This window comes from Mobula birostris, chromosome 13 (genome assembly GCF_030028105.1).
Source record: "Mobula birostris isolate sMobBir1 chromosome 13, sMobBir1.hap1, whole genome shotgun sequence".
Lineage (NCBI taxonomy): Eukaryota > Metazoa > Chordata > Chondrichthyes > Myliobatiformes > Myliobatidae > Mobula > Mobula birostris.
In genome coordinates this window covers 58,552,986-58,572,493 of record NC_092382.1, presented here as the reverse complement: position 1 = coordinate 58,572,493, position 19,508 = coordinate 58,552,986, and the positions used below count along the sequence as shown (strand labels likewise).

Genomic DNA, 19,508 nt, shown 5'->3' with positions numbered 1-19,508 from the left:
CGAACCATTAGGGATAAGGACTCAAATAAATGCTCAAATACGACGGAAATAATTGTATTTTACTTCTAATATTTTTCGCTACATCTCTTAATGAAGTAGTTTGGTGATATTTTTGTCCGTGCACTAATACCATTTTTCATGTAATATTTTTTTTTCTCTGCATCAGTATGTCTAGTCGCCTGGAGTGTCGAGGAGAGATCGATTTTGTGATATTAAATCAAGATTAATTGTCTGTTATATTCCGTAGATTTTCTGGGAACACCATCACTTATAACAGAATCCAACACTTTCCAACCACTGACGATCGGTAAACTGGACTATAATTCTCTTTCCTTTGCCTTCCTCCCTTCTCAGAGTGATACTTGCAATCTTCCCATCCTCCAGGACCTTACCAAGGCAGATACTTTACATAGAAAATAGGTGCAGGAGAAGGCCAACCGGCCATTCAAGCCTGCACCGCCATTCAGTATGATCATGGCTGATCATTCAACTCAGAAATGCTTTCTCTTCTTACCCCCGATCCCTTTAGTGACAAGGGCCATATCTAACTCCCTCTTAAATATAGCCAATGAACTGCCCTCAACTATTTCCTGTGGTAGAGAATTCCACAGATTCACCACTCTCTGAGTGAAGAAGTTTTTCCTCATCTCGGTCCTAAAAGGCTTCCCCTTTATCCTCAAACTGTGACCCCTCGTTCTGGACTTCCCCAACATCGGGAACAATCTTCCTGCATCTAGCCTGTCCAATCCCTTTAGGATCTTATACGTTTCAATCAGATCCCCCCTCAATCTTCTAAATTCCAACGAGTACAAGCCCAGTTCATCCAGTCTTTCTTCATATGAAAGTCCTGCCATCCCAGGAATCAATCTGGTGAACCTTCTTTGTACTCCCTCTATGGCAAGGATGTCTTTCCTCAGATTAGGGGACCAAAACTGCACACAATACTCCAGGTGTGGTCTCACCAAGGCCTTGTACAACTGCAGTAGTACCTCCCTGCTCCTGTACTCGAATCCTCTGGCTATAAATGCCAGCATACCATTCGCCTTTTTCACCGCCTGCTGTACCTGCATGCCCACTTTCAATGACTGGTGTATAATGACACCCAGGTCTCGTTGCACCTCCCCTTTTCGTAATCGGCCACCATTCAGATAATATTCTGTTTTCCTGTTCTTGCCACCAAAGTGGATAACCTCACATTTATCCACATTAAATTGCATCTGCCATGAATTTGCCCACTCACGTAACCAATCCAAGTCACCCTGCATCCTCTTAGCATCCTCCTCACAGCTAACACTGCCGCCCAGCTTCGTGTCATCCGCAAACTTAGAGGTGCTGCATTTAATTCCCTCGTCTAAATTATTAATATATATATAAGGTGAAGTGATTCTTGAAAGGTCACGACCAAAGCATGTATTATCTCTTCTGCAACCTCTCTCCGAATTCCGGGATTTAGTCCATTTGGTCCAGGTGACGTCAGACCTTTGAGTTTGCCAAGCATTTTTCCTTTGAAATGACACTCTCTCCTGCGAACTGATATTCACAGGTTACTAGCACACAGCTGGTGCCTTCACATTGCACCCCAGATGTAAAGTACATATTAAGCTCATCTGCCAATTTTTATCTCAAATTCCCAGCTCATCAGCGTCATTTTCCCGTGGTCTAATACGAGCGTTCAGCTCCCTTTCCTTCTTCATACAACTGAAGAAAGCACAACTTGCGGTATCCATTTTTTTCATATTACTGGCTAGTCTGCGCTCATATTTCAAGCTTTTTTGGATGCCTTCTGTTGGAATTTAAGAGTTCCGAATCATACATAGAAACATACATAGAAAATAGGTGCAGGAGTAGGCCATTCGGCCCTTCGAGCCTGCACCGCCATTTATTATGATCATGGCTGATCATCCAATTCAGAACCCCGCCCCAGCCTTCCCTCCATACCCCCTAATATCATCCAATTTCCGACTCAATTTTTCTACTTCATATAGCATTTCCTTGGATTTTATGCAGTCCATAACTTCTTTTTGCCAGACACAGTTGCCTACTCCTGCCAATTGAGTAGTTGTTCCTTTGTGTGATATATCTATCCTGGCTGTCCTGCCCAGAAATTTCAGCCTTTTCTCATCTGCTGTCATCGCCGCCAGAACATTCCTCCGTTCCACCTGAGCAATTCTTAATTTGTCATTCGTGTAATTTATGTATTCGGATATATAACTGAAGAAAACTGTCGCTCCATGAGCAGACCGGATTTCGGTAAATCTGATTTCGTGGTCGCCCTTATCGTACCTGCAGACGAGCAGACAAGCTCTATATATTTGGACAGCAAAGGGGACGTCGGGGAGGGCAAAAGCGACGGCTACAGGATGCTTCTCTTCGGAGGACTGAGCAGAGTTGAAGAACATATCTATGTATCTGAATGAAAACACCGAGGTTCTCACATACTTCACATAATTAATTATAGATGAGTGTGGACGTACAGAATCACTCAGAATCTTTCGCAAAACGAAAAATTAAATGAAACATTAGATTTGCAATCTGGCGAGGACCGGATAAGAGGCATACAAGACCGGTGAGCAAGAAAGTTACAGGTGGCCGTGGTACTTTATGCAGGAAGAAATGTAAAAGGTGAAGGGGATTTCCACACTTAGCATGAACCATAGAAACATAGAAACATAGAAAAGCTACAGCATAATAACAGCTGCTTCGACCCACAAAGCAGTGCCGAAAATGTCCTTACCCTAGAAATTTCCTCGATTTACCTATAGCCCTCTATTTTCCTGAGCTCCATGCACCTGTCCAGGAGTCTCTTAAAAGGCCCTATCATTTTCGTCTCCACCACCGTCGCCGGCAGCCGATTCCAAACACTCACCATTCTCTGCGTTAAAAAAAAAAAAAAACTACTTACCCATGTCATCTCCTCTGTAACTAGCCCAGGCAACATCCTTGTAAGTCTCATCTGCACCCTTTCTATGCTTTTCACATGTTTCCTGTAGTGAGGCGACCAGAACTGAGCACAGTACTTCAAGAGGGGTCTGATCAGGTTCCTATATAGCTGCAACATTACCTTTCGGCTCCCAAACTCAGTCCTACGATTTATGAAGGCCAATGCACCGTAATCTTACTTAACCACAGAGTCAAACTGCCCAGCACCCTGATTGTCTAATGGACTCGGACCCCAAGATCCCTCTGATACTCCGCCCTGCCGATAGTCTCCCATTACTACTATATTCTGCTATTGTATTCGATCTACCCCCCAAAATGAACCATCTCACATTGATCTAGGTTTAACTCCATCTGCCACTTCTCAGCCCAGTTTTACATCCTATCAATGTACCGCTGTACAACCCTTCACACTATCCACAACACTCCCAACTTTTGTGTCATTAGCAATATTACTAACCTATCCCGCCAATTCCTCGTTCAGAGCATTTATAAGATTCACGAAGAGTAGGGGTCCAACAGATCCCTGAGGCACCCCGCTGGTCACTGAATCCACAAAGCAATGTCCCCTTGGATCCCCTGTCTCCTTATTTTCTCATTAAACCTTTCATCGTGTACTTTTTTAAATGCCTTGCTGAAATCCATGAAGCAAGCTCGACCATTTTGGACGGGTTTGCACAGTGTAAAATCAAGCGACGTAGTGGAAAAAAGCTTCGCTTCCAGATGGGTTCAATCCACTTTATGCCCGCTTTGACTGTCAAAACATGGGCGAGCCATCAAGTATTCCCGGAGCCCCCGATAATTCTGTGATTCAAGACTGTGAGGCTGACATGCAATTAGCGTTCATGAGGGTAAACTCACCAAAAGCATACGGCCCAGAAGGGATGGCTGGCCAACCAGTTCAGAACTGAGCTGATCAACTGCCTATCGTGCTCTTTCGCATCTTGCTTCGGCAGTCTGATGTGGCCACCAACTTCAAGTATACTTCACATACTGGTTTCTTAGGAGAACCTGATGATCTGCCTGAATAACTATCTGTCAGTTACAATGGCAGCAACAATGAGGAAGTGTTTTAAGAATTTGCTAATGGGACATATCAACTTCTGCCTCAGAGGAGACTTGTCCGGCCCAAATTTTCCTACCGGAGCAATAGGTCCACTAAAGAGGTCAGCTCACTGGCTCTTCATACTATCCAGGATTATCTGGACAGCAAAGATACACACATTGCAGGGTTGTTTCTTCACTGCAGCTCAGCATAAAATGCCACCATCCCCTTAAAACTGATCAAAAACTCGAAGTCTGTACCTCAATAACTACTTATACAATTGCATCCTGGACTGCAGACCCGGTCAATTTGTTCCCAATGGCAAAAACATCTACTCCAAAATCTCCATCAGCACAGGTTCTCCAAATGGTTGCGAGCGCAGCTCCGTGTTTCCTTCGCGTTACACTGTATGACAAAGTACAGCACCTCTGCCATACTCAGATTTGCTGACGACACCACTGACAAATTTGATGACACAATAGCATTTTGAAGGGATATTAAACATCCTGAGGAGCGGTGTCACAGCACCAACCACTTTCTCAAAGTCAGCATGACAAAGAGGAGGTATTGAGTTCAGGTGGAGGAAACCACCGGTCCATGGGTCAGGCCTCAACGGCGCATCAGATGAGGAGAAGGTCAGCAATTTCAATTACCTGACGACCTGTCCTAGACTCAACACAGAACTGCAATTATAGCGAAAGCACAGCGGAGTCCAGAGATTCTTAAGAGATTTGTGTATCGGACTGCAAAGCGTTCCAGCGTGTGGTCAAAACTGCCCAGCGGATTATCGGCACGCAATTGCTCACTGTTGAGAACATCGGCAATGAACGCTGCCTGGGCAGGGCGAAAAACATTATCAAGGATGCATCTCACCCCAACCATGGACTTATCGCTCTCCTCCCAACCGGTAGGCGCTACAGGAGCCTCCGCTCCCGCAGTTATTTTGTAAATAACGCTATTCTTTGCATTTCAGGTGAAATGCTGAATGCATTTCATTGGCTTTGTATCTGTACTCGGCACAATGACAATAAAATTGAAACTAATCTAATCTAATCTAATTTCGAAGATTCGGCATGGTATTTATTCTGAATTTTGGTGAACACAACCCAGAGCCATCAAACGGTCTTCTTATGAAAAGACATTCTAGTGAACCTCCTTTGACGCCCTCCTTGTTCAGCAGATCCAATCTAAGATAAGGGGCCCAAAATTGCACTGATTACTACTTGTGAGGTCTCACCAGTGCTTCACATAGTCCCAAAATTACATCCATTGCACTTGTCTTGTTATCCACCGGCTCACACCAGTAAACTGTCGTCTGGAGAATCCTGTACAGGGGCTCCCAAGCCCTTCTGCGCTTCTTTTCTTTTTGTATTTTCTCTCCAGTTAGGAAACAGTCAAACCTTTTTTTTTCTACCAAAGTGCATGACCATACACTACCCAGAACTGTATTGCATCTGTCATTTTTGTCCACTCTCCTAATCTATATTTGTATTTCTGTATCGTATCACCTCCACAAATCTAACTGTCCCTCAAGCTACCTTCATATTGTCTGCAAACCTCTGAGCAAATTCATCAACACAATCATCCAAATCATTGACGCATAACGTAAAAAGAATTGGTCCAATCACAGACCACTAAAAACACCACGTGTCACCGGCGGCCAACGGGAAAAGGCTCCCTTCATTCCCGATCTTTGCCTACTGCCAATCAGCGACTGCTCTGTCCATCCTAGAATATTTCCTTTAATACCACGGGCTCTAACTCGTTAAGCAGCCACATGTGCGGCAGGTTGACGATGGCCGTTTGAAGATCCAAGTACCGCAAAATCAACCGCTTCTCCTCTGTCGATCCTACTTATTATTTCTTCAAATAATTCCAACAGATTTGTCAGGCAAGTACATTTGTCAGACATGTGTTTGTCTTCTGCATTCTCATTGATAATAGATCCCAATACATTTACAAACACTGAGATCCGGCTAACTCGCTTGTAGTTTCCTCGTTTGTGCGAAAGGCAGGAAAATGGAATAGCAGCAGATGTGGGAAAACGTCCAACTACCAGCCTCTGAGTTCCGTCCTTAATGATAGAAGCAACTCTGCGTTTCTTCATATGTTGTATTCATCCAAACTTTTACATTTTATACTTGGATTTCAAACATTTTCAAGTTCTGGAATAATTGTTACAACGTGGCACAGCTCTTCTTAAGAGCAATAATAATAATCCCAGAATCATCTTTAGAAACGACAAGCCGGTGATGTTTCTACTTTCCAATGTATTGATTTACTTTCCATATTACTGTTCGATAGGCCACTTGCAGTTACGACTCTCCGGAAGTGAAGATCCATGTGCTGGTCAGCTAGAGGTTTATTACCGTGGATCTTGGGGCATGGTTTGTGACGACTCCTGGGATCTGGTCGACGCTAACGTGGTCTGCAGACAACTGGGTTGTGGATATGCTTTGGAGTATAAAACTCACGGTTACTGCGGAAGACGCCCTCCCCCAGTTTGGTTAGATGAAGTGAGATGCTCGGGTAACGAAACATTTCTCTGGGAATGTCCATCAGCACCATGGGCCGAACATGACTGCAGTCAAAAAGAAGCTGTGACATTGACATGCTCTGGTAAAGAACATTTCAATTTTCTTTAAATTTACTTTTCTTTGTCTGTGCAGCACGCCATGACTACGGAGATGTAATAAATAATGTAAAACTGGACAGGAGACGATTGGGCCAGAATGAACTGTCTAAATGTTGATAATGCGTGGAGCACACGTACGCAGAAGCAATAAACTTATTCCCTATGTATCTGGAATGTTTATATTTCCCATTACTAATGTCATAACATTAATCATCCTGATTTCAGTATTGATTCTGCCTGATAATTCTTCTGCCGTCGCTCAAGTGCTTCCCCGTTTTCTTTACTCAAGCGAGGCAAATAAATAATCTCCAGTCTATGTATCGGTGTAGTTTGATGGTTGACTGACTGTTCACCAACTCGTTACACTACTCGAGGAGCTGTGAAAAAAAAATACTGCTAGGCGTTCTTACAAAAGATAGATTCAAATATTGATCCAAATTCCTTCGACCCGTAGCAAAGCGTTTCAGACTAAAATATGCAAGCGATTCTTAAATACCCGATCTCATGATGAAATTCAATTACTTAGCAAAGCAGTAGTAAGTTGCTGTGAACATGCGAGTAAGCAGGGCCATCTAGTGACTAGAAATAACATAGCAGTCCAAATCAGGAGAGACAGAATAATACAATTTATCAAATCGGATCGATGTAAATTCCGTATAATAAAATCCCAAAAAAAAAGATGCAAAAACATAGCATTGTTTTTCAATTCCCATTGTTTCTTTTTCCCCATGTTTCTTTACCTCTCCTTCTCACTTACTGAATTAATTGGGGAAAAAGTCAGGAGTAAAATAATATCTGTAAACAAAATCAACTAAAAGAGCCAACGGTAGAAATTTGATACCGAGACTAGAAGGCTGTAGTGTGTCCAGAGAAGACGAATATTCTATTGAGTTGTATTGTCGCAGAAAGGAATAAAAGACAGATAACACAATCAGAGTAGCTGTGGCTAAATGAAGTGGCAAAAAGCCAGAAGCTAATGTGAGGTCAGCTTTTCCGAATTCAAAACACAGGTGATTTGCATGCGATTAAATAGTGTAGGTGATTACATTAGAATCTCCGAAGATAATGCCTGGAATATATATTTTATATATATATATATATATATATATATATATATATATATACACACACAAATAAATCCTAAAATCAGTTTCAAACACTCTTATCGAATCGGGGGATAGAATGAATGAAAATAATATTGTAATTTCGCCGCCTTTATTTCATCACAGTCTGTTACTAGTCTGGATTTAGTAGGTGCGGTCTTAAGAATGAGGTACTGAGGGACAGTCAAAACATTTAACCACGTTTTTTTTGCCCTGAAGAGCAAGTGGCGGTTTCTGTCGGTCAACATATTTCCAATGTCTCAATTCATACTTTTCGTTAAGGACAGGGGATGGACAGATTCTCCCTGCTCTTCATACTTCTTCCTTAAATGAATTCAAATATTTACCATTCTCAATTGTTGGTGAATCCGATAAGATTCCAGTATCAGACGCTTGATCTTCTATTCCTCAATTTTCCGTCACTAACCCGTACCCTCCTTTCAGTAATTCAGCACAATATATCACTCCGTGCTTCCTGGGTTCGTTTAATTTTGCTAATCAATAACTTCCTACTGAATGTGCTCATTTTATTTTTTTATCTTTGTTCTACACACACACACACACACACACACACACGGCTAATCTCTGTTGCAGAAGTAGAAAAAAACGCGTTTCCCATTGTATGCTAATTTTGCGACAACTTTTGTCTTCAAATACATCCTTATCAGAGCACAAAAAGTTGCGCCTGCAGGACGGAGGTAGTCGATGCAAAGGACGAATTGAAGTGTGGTACAACGGGACCTGGGGAACAGTCTGTTCCACGAACCTTTATGGCAAGTCTGCAGAAGTGATTTGCAAACAAATGAAATGTGGACCAATGAATAATATTTATCCTGGCTCATATCAATTTGGAAAGGGACGTGGACCTATATGGTTGGATGAGATTGAATGTACTTCACACGAATCGACCCTTTGGCAGTGTCAGTCGCAACCGTGGGGAAAACACCAGTGTGACCATACTGAGGATGCAGGAGTTGCTTGCGAAGGTAAATAAGACAGTCTTATATCTATTTACGTTTTACATATTTATGTATAAATTCGTCAAAATATTTATTTTGTCAACAGAAACCAATATGACGGAAGGAATCACTGAAAGAGGCTGCTTGCAAGAAAACGCATTCTCCTCTTTCCCTTTAAAAGGTGACGAATTCGAAAACTTCTTTGCTGAAATCAGAAAACCTTGTATTAATGCCGCTATCAGAAAAATAAATTTCGTTCCTCTTGCCCTCTACGAAATTGGGCGCGCATTGACCAGAATCCTGGTTTCCCACGACTCTGTTGAGCACTGCCAAAGGGGAGTGAATTGTGACGAATTCCATGTCCAGACAGAAGATAGAGGGAGTTAATTGGAATTCCTCGGGAACATTTGTTATCAGGCAAGATTATAAATGATATGCAGGAATTGTCTTCTGACCAGCTGGACGGACTTGGGAATCGGTATTACCTTGGAAGGAGGGAAGTGAACGAGGGAAAGTATGGAGATAGTCAAAGGCGAGAGACATTGTTGATTTGGATAAAACAAATGAAGTAAATATATCTAAACCGCAGGATACATAAAGACGGTCGGGTTATTGGGCAATATAGAAAGATGAATAAAGGCTACGATCAATAGATAAAAGATATCTATTTCGTTGGAAATATGAGAAAATGAGAGAGCAAGGCATTCTGTATTACTTAACCAAAATAACACAAGTGGTTAACTGGAGAGAACATAGGACGACGTATATATAACGCCCACAATTTATGGTTGGAGTTGAAAGATGTGCATGAGCTGTATTCGAGTGTATTTTGTTTCGCCGGTATGAACTGAAGACAAAAAACAAACTGGCTGACAGTGAAATTGGTTTTGTCCTTCATCATGTCTTTGAGCATTTCATGATGAAGTATGAGTTGAAGAGCAAGGTCTGTGACGTAATGCCTTCATTAATCGGACACTAATGATAAGAATAAGATATGTTGCCTGTTCGTTCAACAATGAATGGACTTCATAAACTATTTGTGGATATGAAAAGCAATGATTTCATATCATTTATATTTCCATTCGTCGCATTTCAAGAAGCATGTGGGGTTTATAAAAGAGATTTACTCAGAGTCTGCCTGGATAAGAAGGAATGGAAACACTTGGGGCTCATTCTGCACCTAAAATGAGTCCTAATAGATACGTATCATTAGGTGAGACAGGCCAGGTAGAGAGTCTGAACCATTGTAAAAAAAAAATCAAATATTAATGGACGTACTTAAGGTGACAGATGACGGCTTAAATGAAGTGGTTGAGGAAAACCTTTATTCGTAAATTGAGAATGATATTGCTTGGAGCAGGTTTTGAGGAGTGATAATAGAAATATTTACAGTTATCGTGATTAAAAGGCTTTCAGCTGGAGTAGGCAAGTGTAAATATTTGAGCGATATCGATTATGTGAGGCAGAAGAGAGGTGGTATAATTTGGCAGTGTTGGATAAAGAAATGGTGGGCCGAGGTGCCTGCCCTTGCGTTCTATAATTAGTTCTATTTTCTCTCTGACGAACTTCAGATTCCCAGACTAATTATTAAATAAATCTCAATTTTATTGTTTCATGCCTAGATGTTCCATTGCGTCTTGTTAACGGCAATCACAACTGCTCCGGAAAGCTTGAGGTCTGGTTTAATGACAGCTGGGGCACGGTGTGTGACGACTCTTGGGATCTGGCTGATGCCAATGTCGTCTGCAGACAGCTAAGGTGTGGCCTTGCTCTCTGGGCTCCAGAAGATGTTAAAATGACCCAGGCAGCCGGTCCTGTCTGGCTTGATGAAGTAAAATGCACGGGAAGTGAACCTTTTCTGTCCAGCTGTCGTTCCTCATCATTTGGTCAACACGACTGTGATCACAAAGAAGATGTCATCGTTCTTTGTTCTGGTATGCTCTGTGCTTTGTCTGACATTTCCAATTTCTCTTCAAATGATTTGTTAATTTTAGAATGAGAAATATCCAATATAAACACCAATAGAGATGCGTTTTCTGAAACTTCTTTGCAATATGTACACAGGTTCCGGAGTGACTCCTACTGAACGCAACAATTCAGGTATGGATTTTGACGCTTACATTTTGCATCTATGCTGCAGATATCAAGAATTGATTATTCGTATTTCCTAATTGCTGAGTTCACAATAGACACTTTAGAAACTGTATGGGATCCTGATCGTCTTCTCAAATATTTTAAGCAGGAATATGCAGAATTGTTAAAAACATGATCTCCACTCCCGGTCAGACATTTTCTGTGAATCAATTAGTTGCTCGTCCAATACTCTTGAGAAAGTTTTGGTGTTTGCAGATACTAAATATTAAAGTTCAAAGGAAATTTGTTACCAAATATCCATATATCGTCATATACTGCCTTGAGATTCGTTTTCTTACGGCATTCACTGTGCATGTATAGAAACGCAACAGAAACTTTAAAGAACTACTCAGAAACAAGCGCGGAAAAATAACAAATAGCAAAAAGCAACTAAGTACGCAAATGCAAAATCAGAAAAAAATATCAACAAGTTGATCAGTAAAAATTAATGCTGAGAACAAGAGTTATGTAACCCTTGAAATAAATTATAGGTTGTGGAATCAGTTTACCACTGGAATAATTGAAGTAATGCACCCTATCAGGAGCATGGTGGTTGAGAGGTAATAATTATTTCTGAGCCCAGTTGTGAGGACCCAAGGCTCCGGTACATCGCATTAGTGAGAAGCGAGCATGGTCTGATGATTATTTAGTTATCCTGCGAAGGCGCTGCATATAATGTGTGCTCAACGACAATATAGTTGAATAATATGTCGGACCCGAAATAGTATTCGAGATTTGGTGACGATTTGTAACAGTGCAAGTGCTCAGTCTTATTTTTGGACCCTGCATGCACCCGTGCAGGAAGAAATAGTAAGGGTATAAGATCCCATTTCTTCAGTATTGCTCTGCCTTCATAAAGACCAACCTCGCTATGTGGGCCTGGCGTATAAGTACATAATTGGAATGAAAATAATTCCGCAGCTGCTGGTTACAATCAGAGTGTCAGTGATAATATTCGGCAGCTTTCCAATATTTTCTGAATTCATTGAGTGTACACTTAACCGTGTACCATTACTAGCTAAATCTCTCTGTGCTGATTAGAGGCGGTTAACAAGAAATGCAAGGATAAGTACGATGGAATATTTTTTTTTCCTGGAAATGTTTTCTTATAATTAAACTCACCTTCCTTCTTGCTGTTTCAATCCAGCAATGTGCGGGGAAATGGAATTTGAACACGACGTTACTTGAGGTGTTTATCCTGATCTGATACCAGGTGAAGGAGAGAAGGTTTATTGTGCTGGGAAATACTTTTGACATATCAGGGTTTATTGTGAAATAGTCTTTGTGTCTCCGCTCCGCTCTTTCTGTCATGAAATACATAGGGATATAACTTTTAAAAATCGTGATAACTGAATGTATGATTAAGTTCATTAAAGATCGCTCAAAATTTCGTTGCATTGGATGTATAGTGTTTGTTTCGTGTTTATCGAAATACATGTTTTTACTTTTCGTTTTAAGATTTTGGAAACTGGACCCCATCCATCATGGTCACTGTCTGCATAACCCTTGGATCTGTATTCATCATTGAGTTATTGATACTGGTGACGATAGCAAGGAGACGGTCAGCAATCAGTGGTGAGGGCCAATCTTTACATCGACGTTTTATTGTGACGTTTTCAGTTTTTTTGAGTTTTCCCAAAACATGATCTTTGTGCAAACATGACTAAACTTAAATATGTTTTCATCGCTTTTGTTGGGAATTTATTTGCCTTCCGTGGGACATTTGTAATGGTGGTTTTCACTGGCCCTTAGTGATCGTGGAGTTATGATAAATTTTCATTATGTAGTAATGGAAAATGGTTAAATCTGATTTGTTAAGTAGCTACCTTATTGTGTATCTCACTGTAATACATCCATGCTCTGAACACCTGGAAGTATAAATTTCAAGAATCTGCTCTGTATCCTCGAATATTCTGATACGGTTCTCCCAATCGAAGTAAGAGGAAGCATTTTCCCCATTCTTCATCATCTTATCATTTCATCATTCCATATTCACGATGCTTTTATATTTCTTCGACACAGCCAGGCTTTTTCTGTTATGTTCTGGAGTGACCTCTAAATTTCCATCCTGTCTTCATCCACTACCATTAATGATGGCATTCGCATCTATCTAATCATAATATTAAACTTGTCATCGATTCAAATGTGATGTGTATTCACTATTAAACAATAATCGGAAATATGCTCATTATTCTGTACCCTTCCTTTCATCTTTCTGATGCCAAATTTATTCGGTTGATTGGCCAGAGGCATCATCCACACATCGGTCGATTCAACAATCACGTTCACTAACTCTGCACCTTGACTAAGATCATTTTAATTAATTTTAGTTTAAGCATAATGTTCGTGTACAATTCGTTTATGCTGATGTTCATCCCCACTCTCTCTTTATTAGATGCACTAATGAGTGGCTATGGATCACCTGTTGACTTTTACCAAGCAATTTACGAGGAAATTGAGAATATTCCACCATTCAAGAAATTTACTGAGATGCAAGGTTCAGGTGTGTAGTATGACAGGGAATCCGCTATGCACAAATTGATACCGTCTCAATTCATCCAATATTGGTAACAAAATCAAGCAATAATAATAACACACACACACACACACACACACACACACACATACACACACACACACATACACACACACACACACACACACGCGCCTGTATAGGAACTTCAGAAATGAAATTGTAACAAGAAAAATAATAGTGTGATGTTATACAATAAACACAAGAGATTCTGCGGATGCTGAAAATCTTGAGCAAAGCACACAATGTTCTACTGGAACTCAGCAGATCAAGGTGCACCTATGGTGGAGAATGAACTGTCAACGTTTCGAACCAAAACACTTTATTAGCTCTGTAAAGGAGTTACAGAAGCCAAAATAAGGAGATGGAGCATGGGGAAGGAGTACAGGTTGGCAGGTGATAGGCGAGACCGGATGAGGGGAAAGGAAACCTTATGGCACGTGAGAAATTAAGTCAGAAGCTTCGAGGACATAAGTAGATGCGGTAAGTAGATGATGAAAAGCCATATAGATTGTTCGACGGCACAATAGATATGAATTATGAAGGATGCTGAGAACCAGGTATCAGCTGTCTGAGTGTGGAGTCTGGAGTGGTATGATATTACTCACGATCAACGTACGGAAGCTCAATGGATAATAGAAATCTGAAGCATACTCTGCCAGCATCTGCTGATATAGTCTCCAATATTTCAGAGTATTAGAGGCATTCCCTTTCTTCTTTCCTGAAATAACTCGCACTTTTCTCAGCAATTCCGAATTCTAAACTTTTCTCTGTTCGCCAGTAGAATGCAGAACGGAGAACATTGAACATCGAGCAATATGGCACAGTACGGTTCTTTATGCTCACGGTGTTGTGCCGACCTGTTAACTTACATGCGATCAATTTTGCTCTCCCTTCCTACACATTCTTTAGTTGCTTCCACATAAAGCAATGGACCACATGTGGCCACATAAAAGTTTCTTAAATGGCCCTAATATATCTATCTCCAATACCAGCGCGAAAGGGCGTTCCACGCTTTCACCCCTATCTATCTAGCAAAATTACCACTGACAACACTGCGTTCTTTCTTCGAATCAGGTTAAAGGTAGCTTCCTCATATTAGCCACTTCCGATCTGGGAAAAGCCTCTAAGGAGGAAAGGTCCAGCTCGAACAATCTATAATTATAAATTGTTGCCCCTAGTTCGGGAATCATTGTGTTCAATCTCTTCTACACTATCTCTGAGGATTCATACCTTTCTAAAATGAGCTGACCAGAACTGAGCGTGATACTCTGAGTGTGGTTTAAGCAGGTAAATTATGTCGCTGACTATCCTCTCCAATACTTCACCCACCACGAACTATGGCTCACTCTACCAAACTTTCCAAGGACGTACCTACTCACATTCTTGTACGAAGACACTTAACTAGGAACTTGAACTATTTTTCCCTATAAAAATGTTCTGCTAATTGGATGACGACTTTAGTCACTTCAGCTGATTTTATTTTTGCTTAATATATCGACTGAACTGTAACCGATAACATTAACTGTCCCCACTTAAAGGAAGGCCGAGATAAATACCTTTGCATTGTATTACTTTATCAATCTATCTGTCTTTCTATCTACATATTTCCTCATTCTCCTCCAGCAGGCTTGTCTTAGTCACCTTCATCCGTCAATGAAAGCGTTAACAAGAGCAATACACACACGAATTAGCAATAAAATCGATTCCATAAACACATATCGATTGTTTCATTAGCAATTGAAGGCGGAACACGCATCTTCCTTTTCACTTTCTATTGAACGGTATTCAACGATTATGCCATTTAAGGTAAAGATGATACAGTCATTGACGCGATGATTTAATGATGTGTTCATTACAAAAACAAGAAAAATACCAAACAAATACCTTGATGATCTCTTTCATTGAATTTTAGTTACTGGATCCATTCCTTCCATTAATGAAGCCGAATATTACACCAACGACTATCTATATAGTGCATGTCATGATCCACAAGACCCTGAAGGGTTGTTTTCCAATATTCATGGTCAGTACACTTATTTTCATTTTGCTCTACTTTGGTTCAATCTGTCTGTAATCATAAACAGCAAAGAAAATTGTCCTACTATGTGCGTATTGATGTGATTGAACAATCTCGCGGTTTTGTGAGGATCTTGCGTTACAGGAAGAGTGTTAATGAAGTCTGTAGTCAGCATTCAATTTAATAAATCATTGATTTCCTCCTTTTAAATCACTTTGAATTATAGTCCTTTAAATATGAAATAAATGAGCATGTTTGGAGTATGAGAAAATAGTTCATCATCCCAAGTAATTTGCTGTACAGGGGCATTCGTCGGAAATAAAGTTTTATATATGATCGCTCCATGATCTGGTTCCTGACGATCGCAATGATGTTGTGAGTGACATAATTTATTCCTTAGACAGTGTGAACGTGACGGACAGTGGTTGTGTTGATATTCTGCTACCCTGAATTGCCGATATTGTTCAGAACAAACAAGACGTGTTCTTTCCTTTATTCTAGCCTATCCACAGTAACCAGAAGTATATATTCATTGGTTGCCTTGTATTTTCTGATATATTTTTGTGTCTGTTTAACACTCTGTTTCCAAAAATACATCAAGTTTCCGTCAGTGGCCTATGAGAAGCTCTGTTTTTATGCGTGCAGAACATGATTTCCAAGGTTAAAGCGAACTATGTGACATTGCACACTCCACATGTTCTTTTAATATACTACTTTTTTAAAAGTCGAAGCGGACTGGTTGTGTAAGCCAGAAATATTGCAGACAATCTGTCGCCAACAATGGCTGTTGCAAAGAAATTGTTTGTTTTGGCTCCACATTGAACATTGTCCCAAAAGTTACTTTGTTTGGTGAAACTGTGTTTTTCTATTCAATTTGATGCCGCTCATTTTCGCTCGAACAGAGGCCCAGTCGTAGATTCGCTTGCATCTGGCTTTCCATGTTTTCTCTTCGACTGACGACAATGATGAAATGACCGACAGCACACCAGGATTTCCAAATCACTTGCAGCTCGAATCGTCGACGGTTCATTCCCATACTTCACATCAGCCCGTTGAAGACCAAAAAAAAACTAAATGTGCCCTCTTTTGCTTTCACTTTCTATATGTTATTGTCTGTAAAGTACGCGGTTGTAGAATTGTTCAATATATACACAATAAAGGGTGCGGTGCTCAAATATTAGCGACAGACTATGGAACTAATATAATAAATGCTGGAAGAATTCCATATGATTGTTTTGAATTAAATTGTACATTTATATTGAGGTAGCATAATTTGACGATGCTTGTAATCCATTTTAAAGTGATTGCTACTTTCAGTGCGATTACTTTGCTACTTAAAATCTAGACACCTTAATATATTCACGAAAACAATATTCTTATCGGTGTTGGCATTTAATTGCAATCCCTTTTATACAACAAGAAATAACTTCGAAGTATTTGTCAGGTCAAATTTATAAACAAGTGCACAACTTCTACTACTACTGACAGTATTGATTTTACATCAAATAAAATGTATTACACCTGATAACGTCATGTCCTCCTATCCAGAAAGATGAATATGCAGATTTTCTATTCCCTCTAACGGGCGTATTGATAAAAACAGAGAAACACGGAAATCTACGGCACATTATAGGGTCTTTGGCCCAGAGTGTTGTATCGATCATATAAACTACTGTAGAAACTGCTGAGAATTTTCCTGCCGCATGGTTCTCCATTTTCCAAGCTTCATCTACTCATCTCTCTTGAAAGAACCTATTAAATCAGCATCTTCCACCTTTGCTGGCAGTGCATTCTGCTCACCCGCCGCTCTCTGTGTGGAAAAACATACCCCTGACATTTCCCATGTTTCTTCTTCTAAGCACCTTAAAACTATGCGAACTCTTTGTAGTCACTTCAGCCCTGGAGGAAAATTGGCCTCTGGCTATTCACACGATCAATTCCTCTCACCATCTTTTACACCTCTATCAGGTCACCTCTCCTTCTCCGTCGCTCCAAGGAGAAAAGGCCGGGTTCACTCAGCCTGTTCTCATAAGGCCTGCTCGCCAATCCAGGCAACGTACTTGTAAATTTCCTCTGCACTCTCTCCATAGTATCCACATCTTTCCTGCAGTGAGGTGACCAGAACTGAACGTAGTACTCCAAGTGGGGTCCAACTATAGTCGTCTCTTGCTGCAACATTACCCCACGGCTCTTTAATTCACTCAATACCACGGTTGATGAAGGCCATCACGCTGTACACCCTCTTAACAACACTGACAACCTGCACAGCAGCTTTGCCTGTCCTATGGGCACAGAGTCCAAGCTCTCGTCTATCCGTAACACTGCCAAGACTCCTATGATTATTAATATGTTTTCTTCAATTTTGACCTACCTTAATGAACCACTTCACATTTATCTGAGTTGAACTCCACCTTCCACTTCCCAGCCCAATTCTGCATCCTATCAATGCCCTGCTGTAATCTCTGACAATCCTCTGATGGGGTGAAGGGGTAGGTAAATAGGGGTATAGACGAAGAAAAATGATTAATTAATGATCAATCACCTTGTGGGCGCCTTAGCTTACTGTTTTGGACAGTCATAAAGAAGCTTTACCCAGCAACCGGTGACGTACTAGTCATTGTTGTCTAAAGACAGGCAAAAGTTCAAATAAGGAATTATCCGATCTTGCAGAAGCAGCTCAAGGTACAGCTAAATATGGGAAGTATAGTGTCGGGGCTAGAATGTTCTGGAGAAAAGGAGAAGGGTCCGAATGAGGAACTGATGGGCTAGCTTTGGCTTAAAATAATTATAACTAACTGACCAATGATTATTTGACATCTAATTGTATCTTAGCATGTGATTGAAATGATTCTAATATTAGCTAAACTTGTAATCGTAAGATTTCCTACTACCTGATCAATGTTATAAATTGTGGAGAACTGTGTCATTCGGGGGCAGTGTCTGGACTGGCTCTTTTGGGAGATCCCCATAGCATGCTATGAGTAAAGAATAAAGGTTTGAAAAATAATTACGTGTGTTAGTGTTTTTATAGTACATTTGTCTTTGCATCGGTCGGTCCAGCAAGGGGTCCAAGACGAGGGTCTCGTGAGACGGTGTCAGCGGTCGACTCGGTGGCGGTGACGTGAGACAGGTGGGCCCAAAAGTTAGGATTTCCCTTGACCCCTCTCATTAACTGCCCACCTTGACGATCCCCTCGTCTGGCGGGTAATTATCGAACGGACTCCTTTCGAAACCTGAGTTGAGGTTCGTCCGAGTACCACAAGTTAAAAGAGAGGTTAGAGTCCCGAACGTATAAGGTAAGGGGTTAGAGTCCCCGACAAAGGTAACGTAAGGGGCTAGAGTCCCCGAAGAAGTATTGAGAATATTAAAGCTGCCGGTGGTAACAAACTGGGCAGCGGATCATTGGTAGTGATCTATTACATTTTTTCTTTGAGTGAGATACAGCAAATTGGTCAGCGGGTTAGTGGCAGTAACCTATTACATTCTGGAGCTGGTAACCATTCTAATTGGTGTGGGGGGTCGGGGCGTGTGGCGCAGTAAATTGACCAGCAGAGGGCAGAGCGGACGTTTGGTCAAACACAGGGGAAGTGGCTCTCCTCTGCAATCTGTCCGGATGCTGTAAATACGTTTTGGGGAAGATTGTGACAATTTGCCTGTCTCAGCACCCTGCCTTAGACCGGTTGTTAAGAGGGGAAATCCCCCACGCGAAGGTCAGGACCCTGAAGTGGGGGTGACAAAAGGAGGCGGCTGACCACCCGATTAGGAAGCATGGGACAAACATTACCTAAGTCTGTAAATAACACGCCATTTTTAAACTTTGTAAAGATGACTCAGAGAGAGAGAATGATTACCGAAGGTTATCGGCATGCCAAAATAAGAAATTGGGGAGTGAAATTGTCCTCTGAGTGGGACATGGGATTTGAATAAATGTCTAAAGGTAGAAGATGCAATTTGGAAGCGTAGTACCGGACAAAAACGGAAGGTTTTAATGCCCAATTGGAGTAAAACTGCCGAAGATTTAAATAACAGATCTAAGCAAAGTAGCTGGGAGCATAATGCACGTCGCAGAGGGATTAGTGTATGTGACAGTGAGGGAAATTCGAAACCGTGGGAGATATTTAAAAGATTGTGTGAGGATCACGA

At 41.0% G+C, this 19,508-nt stretch overlaps 1 protein-coding gene across 1 annotated transcript in view; it reads left to right on the top strand.

The window, feature by feature from the left end:
- Positions 1 to 16,978, top strand: part of LOC140207956 (scavenger receptor cysteine-rich domain-containing protein DMBT1-like) — a 73,912-nt gene extending 56,934 nt beyond the window's left edge. The window contains exons 9-17 of the mRNA XM_072276492.1: positions 6,287 to 6,601; positions 8,389 to 8,706; positions 8,786 to 8,860; positions 10,302 to 10,613; positions 10,744 to 10,779; positions 12,271 to 12,387; positions 13,208 to 13,315; positions 15,261 to 15,371; positions 16,268 to 16,978. Of these exons, the coding sequence (XP_072132593.1) occupies positions 6,287 to 6,601; positions 8,389 to 8,706; positions 8,786 to 8,860; positions 10,302 to 10,613; positions 10,744 to 10,779; positions 12,271 to 12,387; positions 13,208 to 13,315; positions 15,261 to 15,371; positions 16,268 to 16,281 (1,406 nt within the window). The 3' untranslated portion in view covers positions 16,282 to 16,978. The remainder of the gene's footprint in view (positions 1 to 6,286; positions 6,602 to 8,388; positions 8,707 to 8,785; positions 8,861 to 10,301; positions 10,614 to 10,743; positions 10,780 to 12,270; positions 12,388 to 13,207; positions 13,316 to 15,260; positions 15,372 to 16,267) is intronic.
- The last annotated feature ends 2,530 nt before the right edge of the window (positions 16,979 to 19,508 follow it).